Source organism: Centruroides sculpturatus, unplaced genomic scaffold (assembly GCF_000671375.1).
Source record: "Centruroides sculpturatus isolate CEXI.00-Female unplaced genomic scaffold, Cexi_2.0 scaffold4, whole genome shotgun sequence".
NCBI lineage: Eukaryota > Metazoa > Arthropoda > Arachnida > Scorpiones > Buthidae > Centruroides > Centruroides sculpturatus.
The window spans coordinates 302,153-314,123 of NW_019384444.1; the positions used below are offsets into that span (position 1 = coordinate 302,153).

Below are 11,971 nucleotides of genomic sequence, written 5' to 3' on the forward strand. Positions count from 1 at the left end.
TTTTAATATTCAGTTTATAGATTAACTTCAAAAATGTAAATACAGTGGACCCCCTATAACACTGTTGTTTATTCCGTTTTATATGAATTCCATGTTGTATGAGCAGAGCCGTAACCAGTCAGGTGTAACAAGTGCATTCGCACAGGGCCCACTTGAAAGGGGGGCCCAAATTGCTGTTCACAAGAAATTATATTTTTAAATCTTAAATTTTCCTCCTTTTTCATTGCCGATTACATTTTCCCTTATTTAGACCCTAGGTGTCTACTCACCAGTGTTCCCAACTGTAGCGACTTTTAGAGGAACGTAGTGAGATAGCGGAGACAGCAGACAAATCAGCTAAAAGTAGCGACTTTTGAAATTTTATTTATTTTTTGAGAAATTTAAATTTATGTATATAGTTTTCAAATTTATAGATTTTCTCTACTTTATAGCGCTCTCTGGCAACGACTAATATTATTACGATATACAAAACTCTATTTCTAGATTTTTCTACAGTGTGCAGAGCTAGAAATCTGTAAAGGTAACATTTTGTAAGAAAAATAAATCTGCCCGGGGATTTTTTTAATTGCTAAATTGCTAAATAGAAAACGTGGTAACTTTCGATCAAAATCTTATCTCGAGGTTGTAAAAGGCGCGCAGAAATTCTAACATAACTTTTTGCTTTATAGTGGTACGCATATGTGTTGCATACCTCAACAGTGGATTAAGCGGTGAGCGGACTATGCGGCCGAATAGGGCCTCGAAGGGGTCTTCGAGGTCTTTAAAATGCTACTGAAAAAAAACTGATTTTCGCTTTCTCTGTGGCTCTTCTTTACAATACATGAGTGTTGCTGATTTAAAAGAAATCAGCTGCAGATCTCGCTATTAAATATAGCAAAGATTTAAAAAAGTACGAATTCACACGTAAAATTGAAAGTTTTAAGTTTGAAGTAACGACTCATACAAAATATAGAAACTGCATCTCCGTTTATGTGTATGAGTCACTTGGATTTTACAAATACATGTGCAGGGCTGTGAACGGCTCACGTATTTGTAAAATCTAAGTGACTCGTACAACATGAAATTCATATAAAACGGAATAATCAACAGTGTTATGGGGTGTCGACTGTAATCAAATGTCTATTTATATCTTTATAACAACGATAAAAAATAAAGGGAAATCAATGGATAATTTTAACCCATTAAAAATTATTGCCACAGTTGTTACCCTTTTGTTACAAGTTTTTTCTTATAAATGAGCATTGTTTGCATTTATGTAGCGGTGAAGATCGATTTATTTGCTGTTTCTGTATTCAGCAATATCGATAAATAATGTAATAGACAAAATTGTTTAATTAAATTGCCTCAATGTCCTTTTTTCCTTATTAATATGTAAATTTTCGACTATAAATTCGACTATCTTCTATTATCAGGACTTATTATACTGGTTTTACAGATAATATTACAAAGATTAACAGAAAACAATTTTTATTTTATTTCGTATACCTGGACACATACACAATTTTGTGTTTCAGACATATTCGTCCCTCCTCAGCAGGTATTTAAATATGTTCTATAAACAATAAAAATTTATTAAAATTTACATTTTTAAAATTTTCTGACAAAATATTCAATAAAATTCTTACAATTTTCCAGTTTTTCTTAATTTCTTGCTCCACTGGATATTCAAATTGTGTATGTATCCAGTTATACGAAATGCAAAATTGTGTATGTGTCCAGGTATACGAAATAAAATAAAAATTGTTTTCTGTTAATCTTTGTAGTAATATCTGTAAAACCAGTATAATAAGTCCTGATAATAGAAGATAGTCGAATTTATGGTCAAAAATTTACATATTAATAAGGAAAAAAGGACATTGAGGCAATTTAATTAATTAATTATTATTATTTGCTCACAATACAATAGTTTTAATTGTTGGCATTTCTTTCTTTGGTTACACTCTAGGCCAGTGTTTTTTAACCTGTGGGTCGCAACCCCCAGGGGGGTCACAAAGCCTTACACGGGGGGTTGCGGGTAAAAGAAAAAGACCAGTGTTTGTAGGTCCTACACTACAATAAAAAAAAAACTACAATTTCAGTGATAAGGCTTTGCCTTATCACTGAAATTGTAGTGTTTTTTTTATTGTAGTTTAGTGTTTACACCCTAAAATAAACCTGAAAAACCAGTTGTACTGTAAAATTTACAGTTCAATTGGTTTTTCGATTGATATTTAGGTCTCAACAGAAAGAAAATTAAATACTTAGTGAATATTACAAGGTCTCTGTAAGTCCGCACGAAAAATATTTAAATTTTAAGTTTAGCGGTAGACCAACACACACTTACAGAGACCTTGTAATATTCATATATTAACAGCAGTCATAAGAAATTTAATTAAATACTTAGTTTGTAAAATCACTGATATAGTTTTAATATTGCCCTGGGGGTTGCCAGAATATTTTAACTTGTAAATGGGTCGCATATTCAAGAAAGTTGAAAAACACTGCTCTAGACAGTAGCAGGCAAACAATATTGGATGAATTAATAATAATAATTATAATTCTTTCCTTTTGTTGAAACTGTCTTTATTTTTAGTTTATAGTAATAATTTGTATTTTGGCCAACAGAAGAGAGGTGGAAAACCCAAAACATGTATTGGCAGACAAATGTATAAAAGAATACAATACTGAATAAACAAACAATTTGACACCTAAATGCTAATTCTAGCAATAAAGTGAACAAATAAACTTTAATGCTTGAACATTTTCGGCCGTCTTTCAGAGGCCCTCATCAGGAATATATAAAACAAAAAAAAAAAAAGTTCTATCTTTTGAAAATTTCTAACCATCGAATATAGACGTGTTCCAATTTTTAAACATTTAAACGATGTTCATAAAAAGAAAAAAATTAAAAATTGGAATAACACAGCTATATTTGACAGAAATTTTCAAAAGATAGCACCTTTTTCCCCCCCTTTTTTGTTTCATACATTCCTGATGAGGGCCTCTGAAAGACATCCTAAAATATTTGAGCATTAAAGTTTATTTGTTCATTTTATTGCTGGGATTAGCGTTTAGGTGTCAAATTGTTTGTTTAGTATATTGTTCCAGTTTATGTATGGCAGTATTTTATGTCTGATACTGAATAAAGTGGATGTGTCAAGAGTCTGATGTCTTAAATCATCACTTCATTTTGAAATAAAACAGAAAATAGTTATGATTAATAAATCCTCAAGTTATACAATTTTTAATTGGTTTAACTTGTCTATTTAATGCCAGAATCAATAAAACCAGAATTTTTACTAATTAGAGTCTTATTTACTTAACTTGCTCAATGTTATCAGCAGATTATTTTTATTAGTTTAGGTTAGTTCCAAAAAGATTACAATAAAAGGAGTCTACTGTATTAAATTAATTTAATTACATAAAAAGTTAATTAAATTGAAATTAAATATAAATTTTAGAATAATTATTAATTATTTACATAAAAATTCAGTTATTTTGCAATATTGAAATTAATACATATTAAAATAAATGCTTTGGTAAACTTATGTATGCATTTTTTGTAATTAGACAGTTAATATTCAGATTTAAGATTTTAATGTTAAGCTATAAGATTTGTTGTTTAACTGTTTTAATTGTTGCTTATTTTCATGATCAGAGTGTTTGTTATTTACATTATATCATTTTAAGAACTGATTGTTTTGAATTCTATTATTTCTTAATTATCAATATTATTTTTATTCTTAATATTAAAATAGGTATTTTATTTTCATAGAAAAATGAATTTATGAGTAAGTTTTGTCTTTGTACATGACAGCAAAGAACTCTCTGATTGAATCAAATAGTTATTTACAAGTAATGTACAAGGTGTGTCTGGAAAGTTTACGAACTTTGCAAATGGAAGTAATATGCATTTATCTAGAAGCTAGTTAGTTTGTCACCTTCAAAGTAGGCCCACCTGAGTCTATGTACCAAATGCAGCATTTTTGCCTTGTAGAGAACACTTTCTGAAATGCTTCTTTTGGGAAGAAGTGCAGCACAACTAGCAAATTTACCTTAATGGCATCAATGGGTTCAAAATGGTGGCATTTGAGAGCAGATTTTAATTTGGGAAACAAAAAGAAGCCTGCCAGGATTAGTATAGTGAATTTGGAAGTTGGAGTACAAGTGGTGTTGAGTTCTTGGACAAAAACTTTGTTATTTGTAGTGTTGTGTGGATAGGAACATTGTCACTATGCTGTTCTTTCTAAGCAGTCTTTTCCTCTTCACTGTTTCATGAAGACATTTCATCACTTCCAGATGGTATTCCTTATTTACTGTCTTCCCTTCTGTAAGAAATTCCTGGTCAATGACACCATTAGAATTGAACAAAACATTGTGCAAGATCTCCATATTCAACTGAACTTGATGTGCTTTTTTGGGTCATGGTAAAGGTTTTCCCACTCACTGATGTTTCGTTTTCACATCATACTCATAGACTCGTGTCTCATCCCCAGTGATGATTTTCACAAAATTTTTATCAGACCTAGCCGATCCCAGAACTCTTCACTCAATTACAATCATGGGAAGAAAATTGTAAAATGCAATCAACACATGTTTACACAAATGAACATCATGTAACAACAGATGAAGATAGAACAAACAGCTTTCAGCAGATAGTACAAAAAATTTGCTGGTAGAGAGCTGTGCAAGCTGCATTCAGATTCAATCATCAGTTGGTGTGCCAATTAAAAAATTTGCAAACTCTGGACAGACCATGTATTTATTCATATTTATATCTGGATAGATGTTCATTTTATTGTATAGAAATTTGGAATTTTGAGAATTGCTTACTGAATTACTAAATATAAAATTATTTTTTTGCAAATTAACATTGGGTTTTTTTTTGCAACAACTTTCATTACCACATTTTTGTTTTGATATTTTGATCATAGTCAGTCATCTTGTCATATCTTATATTTGAAAGATAACTTTTAATAAATGGTTGTGAAGATTTTAGTCTTAAAAGTAATCACTTTGTAATATATCTCCAACAATAACGTAAATCTTCATTTCCTGTATTTTTTAAAATATAACTAGTATCCAGCAATTAAAAATCACAGCATCAGCTATCCAGGAAAACAAAGTTCACAACCATTTTTTCATTCTTATTATTTTGTGTGTTAATTTCCTGATTCATTAATTTTTTTCCGTATACTGTATTCGAGAATTGATGGTTAATTTACTTGTATTTTCTTGTTTTTAGCAGTAGGAAATCTGTGAACTTTTCTCAGTGTTAACTCCAAACATTTTGAAGCCTTTATCAGGAACTAAGAATTCATGGTGTAATTTACAGAAATACTTGTTATTCTGGAAACAGAAGAGCACGAAGTCAGTCAAAAACTTAAAATAGTTGTTATTTTTTGCAAAATATTTGGTGCATTTCTTAAATAATTTTTCAGAAAAGAATTGTATGGCTACTGTTGTCATAAAGAAATTTTGCATTTTGGATGTTAAAAATTTTGTTAAGTTGCACACACCCCATGGTAAAAATAAATCTGTATGAGTTTCATCATATCATCATAAAATATAAACTTGATAAAACTAGGCCGAGTTATTTGAATATATTTTATAATTTTTTTATAACATATACCATTTAAGCAAATACAGTTAAAATACACCACCATTACTTTATTATTACATAAGAAAACAGAAATAGAATGTTTAAAATCATACAAAATAACAATAATTTTACAAAGAATACAAAAAAACTATATTATTATATTGATGCTTAGTAATATATATATATAAGATATTAAAACTAAATTTTGTTTTTTAAATNATATTATCAGTATATCTGAAGTACAGAGTGTTGGGATTAGGCTTGCTCCCTTGTTTATTAGGTACATCAACACAGTGCAGGGTACATTTATTCAAGTGTTGTGCAAATCATGGCTTCTAAAAAAACAGAAAAATGATTTCAATTGAAACAATGCAAGAAATCATCAGAAGGAGTGAAAGTTGACAAAAAGTTCCTTGTCGAATGGGGAGAGGTTCTAGGGCCATATTCTGGTCACTGTCTCTGGTCTCTCGTAAGCCGGTCGCTGATTAGCTAATCCAAATGATTAGCCAATCAGCGACTGGCTTGCGAGAGACGAGAGATCAGAGACAGTGACCAGAATACGGCCCCAGGAGTTTACCAACACTCATTAACCAACAGAGCTGAGGCCAACAGGATCAATGTCTCTACAATGACACTCTTGCCCGTCATTTCCAACAAGTGTTGAAGAAAGAGAAACAGACCACCTTGGACATGTTTTTCAAGAAGCCAGCAGAGAAAAAGCAAAGTATGGAACAAGAGGAGTTGACCCCGCAAGCTCCGGTAGCCTCTCCTGAATCTGAATCCAATTAAAAAACAATAAAAAAATGACCTGCTGCAATGTGTAAAAAGTCTAACTGTATGAATGTGTGAAGAAAGTGTTCCTCCACTTCCTCCTCACAACATCTGACTACCCGGCATAATTGGTGACTGCTCCATTTTCATTTTTTTATGGTACAGTACGGGTTATTTTATGCTGCGGAACAAATTATATGTTTTAACATGTATTTCTATGGGAAAATGCGTTTCGTATAACGGACTATTCACTTAACGGACGTGCACCTGGAATGGATTAAGGGATTAAGTACGTTATACGAGGCACCACTGTATTTATCATTGAAATCAATGTATTTGTTTATTCTTGAAACCAGTCCAAAAAGTGACCTTACAAATCCATCTTTGAAAACTTGAATAACTCTGCTGTCACTATCTTTACCAGTTCCTCCTTTGAATCAAACTTCCTTCACTTCAAATTTCTCTTCATCCGTGGAAAGAGGAACATGTTACAAGGTGCCAAGTCTGGCGAATAAGCAGTTTGTGGAAGCTGGACTAGTTGCTGGACTCCAAAAACAATTGGATCACTTTGGCTTAGTATCCAGTAGCATTATCATGATGGATCATGATGCATAACTTGGATCTTGGACATTCTTCTTTGAGTGACTGAAGCACTTTTCACAAGCAAACAGAAGAGTACCATTCCCTGATTACTATAGCACCTTGTTCCAGAATAACAGGTGAAAGGATGCTGCAATGGCAAAAAAAAAATAATGCAAACAACTTTACCAATGCTGTGCTCTTGAAGAAACTTTATTGTGACTTTCTTGCTTTCAGTTACCCACTGCTTGCTTTGGGTTTTAGTTTCAGGGTTATAATAGTAAATCTAGGTTTCATCATCTGTCAGTATGTTGGTGACTGTTTGACATTCCACCATTAAATTTCTCTCGCATAAACTTTCAAAAATTCACACGTGGTTCAGCTGCAAATGATGAGATACCCAACATAACACACCTTCCTCCTAATTTAGATGTTTTTGCAAGATAGTAATGACTGACCCATACGAGATGTTTAATTGCCTTCTAGCTCTCTGGTCCATATTTGTCAATCTTCACTAAGCAGGGCTTTCACAGCATCAATCTTCTCTGTAATTACCACAGCTCCTTGGATGCCCTTCACATTCATCATAATCATCAAGGTTGAAGCACTCTGGTTGGAAGCACTGATACCACTTGATTGACAACCTGTATTGTTAAGGTTACAACAAAGAAGGGAGTAAATTCACACAAATTCATACAGGGCCTGTACAGATTTGGAAAGTCAAGGAATAAGATTTTTAGCAGAAAAAGTTATGGAAAGTCAGGGAATCTGCAAATACCATGGAATCCGTCTGTCACTCTCACTCCTTTTTGATCTGAACACATCTTTAAATTTGGTTTGGTTTAGGGAGATTTATGAAAACTAAAGCAACCAAACAAATGGCAATATTTGTTGTGCTTATATCTTGCAAACTATAAATGATAATCTAACAATTTAAATTTTGTTGGATAGAAGGTTTAGGTCTGTATTTAAAATAGTAGGTAGTGGGGGTTTGCAGCCATGCAGGGGGGGTAGCAATTGTGCATGAACACTGAAAATGGCAATGCAGTGCAACATTTGGGCAGAAACTTTGAAACTTTGGATGGCGAAGAGGTAGGACATCAAAATTTCTGTCAATTTGTACAGAATGACAGGATCTACAATATTATTTAGCAATAAAAACTGATAAAATAGAATTTGTAAAGTTATAAACTGATAAGTGTGTGGGTCAAAGAAAATTTTCATAATGTCGAAGAAAGTGCAAAGGAAATTACAAACAGAAATGTAAGAGATGTATATTATCGAAAAGAAAAATTTAAAAGGAATCAGAAAAGCCCAAAATAACTAATGTTGAATGATGCAAATTATATAGATACAGTAGAACCTCTCTAATCTGTTACCTTTGGGACTGGGGGTATGGTCATAACGCCAAAAAAAATTGGATTATCAGAAAAAAATAAAATAAACTATCTTTCAACTCAAGAATGACTGTATTGTTCTCTACAGTAAAAACATTGCAATAAATCACACAAAAACTGTTATTATTAATGAAAAAGAGCAATACTGTATGTATTTACTACATACTGTACATACTGTAAAAATTGAAGGTAGCCTATAGTAAAAAATTACTTAGAAAAAAAGTCAGTTATAGATTTTTGTTTAGCATATGAAATTCTAGACTTAGCTGCAGTGTTCCTCCATTTCTTGATCCACAAAATGTCCGTAGGTGTTAGGTTGAGTTCTGCTCAATGTACTGAAAGGCAATATCAAAAGCGTTCTTGGCATCAGAGTGTGAAATCTGGGTAGGGGGTTCATCATCATCACTGTCTGAGTCCTTGTTCACAGTTTCTTCACTATTATTTTCCAAAACAATGGCAATAATCTGGTTGTCATTGAGCTCTTCACTGGTTTCACAGTCTTTGTCACATTGGGCAATCCACTCCTCAACTTCACTGGCAAGGACATTCACTTGTACAGTTTGTAGATCTTTAACAATTTCCTGCGTGTCATTATTTTGCTTGTCTTCGATCTGATCACTTTCGGTCATAACTTCTGGCCAAAGCTTACGCCAAGATTTTCATAGCATGTCAGGTTTCAGTTCCTCCCATGACTCAGCAATCGTATAGATAGCATCTTTGATGTTGAGCGATTTCATAGCTTCAAATATGTTATAACTGTCTTCGGACTTTTCTAAAATTGAGCTAATGTACTTTCTGCGATAGTGCCTCTTTAACCATTCTATCACTCCCTGATCCATTGGTTGAATAAATGATGTGACATGTGGTGGAAGGAAGATAGCTTTTATGATGTCACCTTTTACTAAATCTTTCTCAGATGAACATGATGGTGCATTATCCGACAGCAATAGAGCACGAATGGGAAGCTTTTTTTGTTTCATGTCTTTTTCAATAGATGGAACGAACTCGTCAAAAAACCAAGATTTGAAAGGATGGCAGTCCATCCAAGCAGATTTTTGATTGCGGTAATAAACCAGCAAGGAAGATAAGTTTATGTTTTTGAATGTCCTAGGCTTCTTAGATTTGCCAATAACGAACAGGAGAAGCTTGTGTGTATCATCAGGTTTGCATCAAGGAGCAATGGTTAGCCTATCTTTTATAAGTTTCATTTCTGCAACGGTTTCATTTGATGCAGCGAGTGTTCTGTTTGGCAGCATTTTATAGTTTAGGCTCGTCTATGTTATAGACTTGGCAAGGTAACAGTTCATTTTCTTTGACAATTTCTTGAAACTTCACAGAAAACTCCTTAGCTGCCTTGGCATCAGCAGATAGTTTTTCACCAGAAATTGAAACAAACTGAATGCCATGATGGTTTTCCAGAGATCAATCCAGCCTTCACTAGCTGAGAACTCACTTCCAACTTCTACTTTTTTGTGCAAAGCTATTACCTTTTCTTTTATAATGGGCCCAGATATCAGGGTTTCCTTCCTTCTTTCTTGGCAGAACCACACCCACAATGTGTTGTCAAGCAGTTCAAGTTTAGGCTTTCTCAACATTTTCCAATTTTTAAGAGTATTTTCGCTATCTATCATCACTGTGTATGATTCAATGTCTTTTTGATTTTTTCTCCAATCATTTATTGTCATAATGCCTACATTGAGTTTCTTGGCAATTTTTTGGAGTGATTCCCCTTTGTCCAGTCTTTGTAGCACTGCTAATTTTTCATTTAATGAAGGAGTAATGTGTTTACATTTCACTCCTGACATGTTGAAAAAACACACAAAACTATACATGTACACACAATGTAAAACATATAGTGTAATGAACACAGAAGAATGTGATGGACAGTGAGTCACCGGGACAAATTTCTTGACTCTGATCATGGTCAGATTAACCGGAGCAATGGACTAGAGGGGTTATACTGTATATATAATGACCTTGAATGGGTTCATACTGGACCAAAAATAGCATGCAATTTCTTCTGTTTAAATTATTTTGAATTTACTGCCATTTTGATTGAAAAATTTGAAAATTTGATTTTATGACACGAGTCTTTTTCTTATTTAAATAAAAGTTATGAATTAATTTAAATTAAATCATGAATTTTTTTAATATTCTGTAGAAATGACATTGCTAGTTACATAATTGATTTTACACAAAGTTTTTTGTAAGTGAATAAAGTATTTTTTTTAATAAAAAATGTATATAATTGTGTACAAAATGGGCTTAAATAGACTTGGCCTAATATTACACAATGAAAAGGAGAAATGCAGAGATGTTAATAAGTCAGGGAATAATGTTATAATTGGTCATGGAAAGTCGGGGAATGTCAGTGAATCACAGATGTAATTATCTATATGGACCCTGTTCATATTAAAAAAAAGTTTATTGTAACTGTAATTGTTAAATAGATTAAGGTTACAATAAAGATTTTTTAATATGAATTTGTGTGGGTTCACTCCCTTATGATATAATGAGTCCTAGTTAAAAAGAAAGTCCAAATAGACAAGTTATACTAAACATATGAAATAAAGAACTAGAAGCATATATCTATCTTAATATTCATCTTTACTCATTGTAATATTTTAAGTAATTTAAATGTTTTGTGTAAACTTTATAGATATGGAAAAAACTTATAAAGAATATAAAGAATGGATTGATGGTGAAATTCCTCCATCAGTTGAACAATCATATAACAAAGCAAAGAAAAAATTATTCAGATTACAAGAGTTTGAAGATAGCTTAGTAAGAAATATATTTTAAAATTCATGTTATAAAATAATAATATTAATTAATTTTGTAATATAATTGTAAAAATATTTTTAAATTACTTATTTATTTAAAATAAAATTGTATAATAATTATTTAATAAAACATTTATCTTACAGATATCTTCGGAATCTCCTCACTTACAAGAATATTATAATTATATAGAATTTGAAGAAAAAGAAAAGGATCCTGCACGTGTACAATGTATATATGAACGGGCTATCACCGATAATTGTCTAGTTCCTGATTTATGGCAGAAATATACTAAATATTTAGTAGGTTAATAATAAATTTTTATATGTTATTTTAATAAAGTTTTTAAAGTTAGTTAATATTAAACTAGATTGTCATATATGCTATATTTCTATTACTTTGTACATATCAGCAATTACAGTAGACCCTGCTTTTTGTAATCATGGATATTATTATCAGTCCAAAAACATTTAAGTTAAAATACGCTTTAAAATTTCACTTAACAATAAACTAAATTTCCATTACATTATCCTTGGGTAAATACAAAATTTTAAGCTGTTTTTTTTAATCTATCAGTCTTAGCCAGTTCTTTAGTTAAACATTAATTATTATTACAGTTTTTTAGTTAAACATTATAATTAATTATTATAGTTAAACATTAGTTAATTAATTATTAATTTATTAATATGTAAATTTTCGACTATAAATTCGACTATCTTCTATTATCAGGACTTATTATACTGGTTTTACAGATAATATTACAAAGATTAACAGAAAACAATTTTTATTTTATTTCGTATACCTGGACACATACACAATTTTGCGTTTCGGACATATTCGTCCCTCCTCAGCAGGTATTTAT

At 31.6% G+C, this 11,971-nt stretch overlaps 1 protein-coding gene across 1 annotated transcript in view; it reads left to right on the plus strand.

The window, feature by feature from the left end:
• Window positions 1-11,971, plus strand: part of LOC111620248 (squamous cell carcinoma antigen recognized by T-cells 3-like) — an 87,393-nt gene that overhangs the window by 47,243 nt on the left and 28,179 nt on the right. Inside the window, exons 6-7 of the mRNA XM_023362145.1 lie at window positions 10,988-11,112; window positions 11,256-11,411. Of these exons, the coding sequence (XP_023217913.1) occupies window positions 10,988-11,112; window positions 11,256-11,411 (281 nt within the window). The remainder of the gene's footprint in view (window positions 1-10,987; window positions 11,113-11,255; window positions 11,412-11,971) is intronic.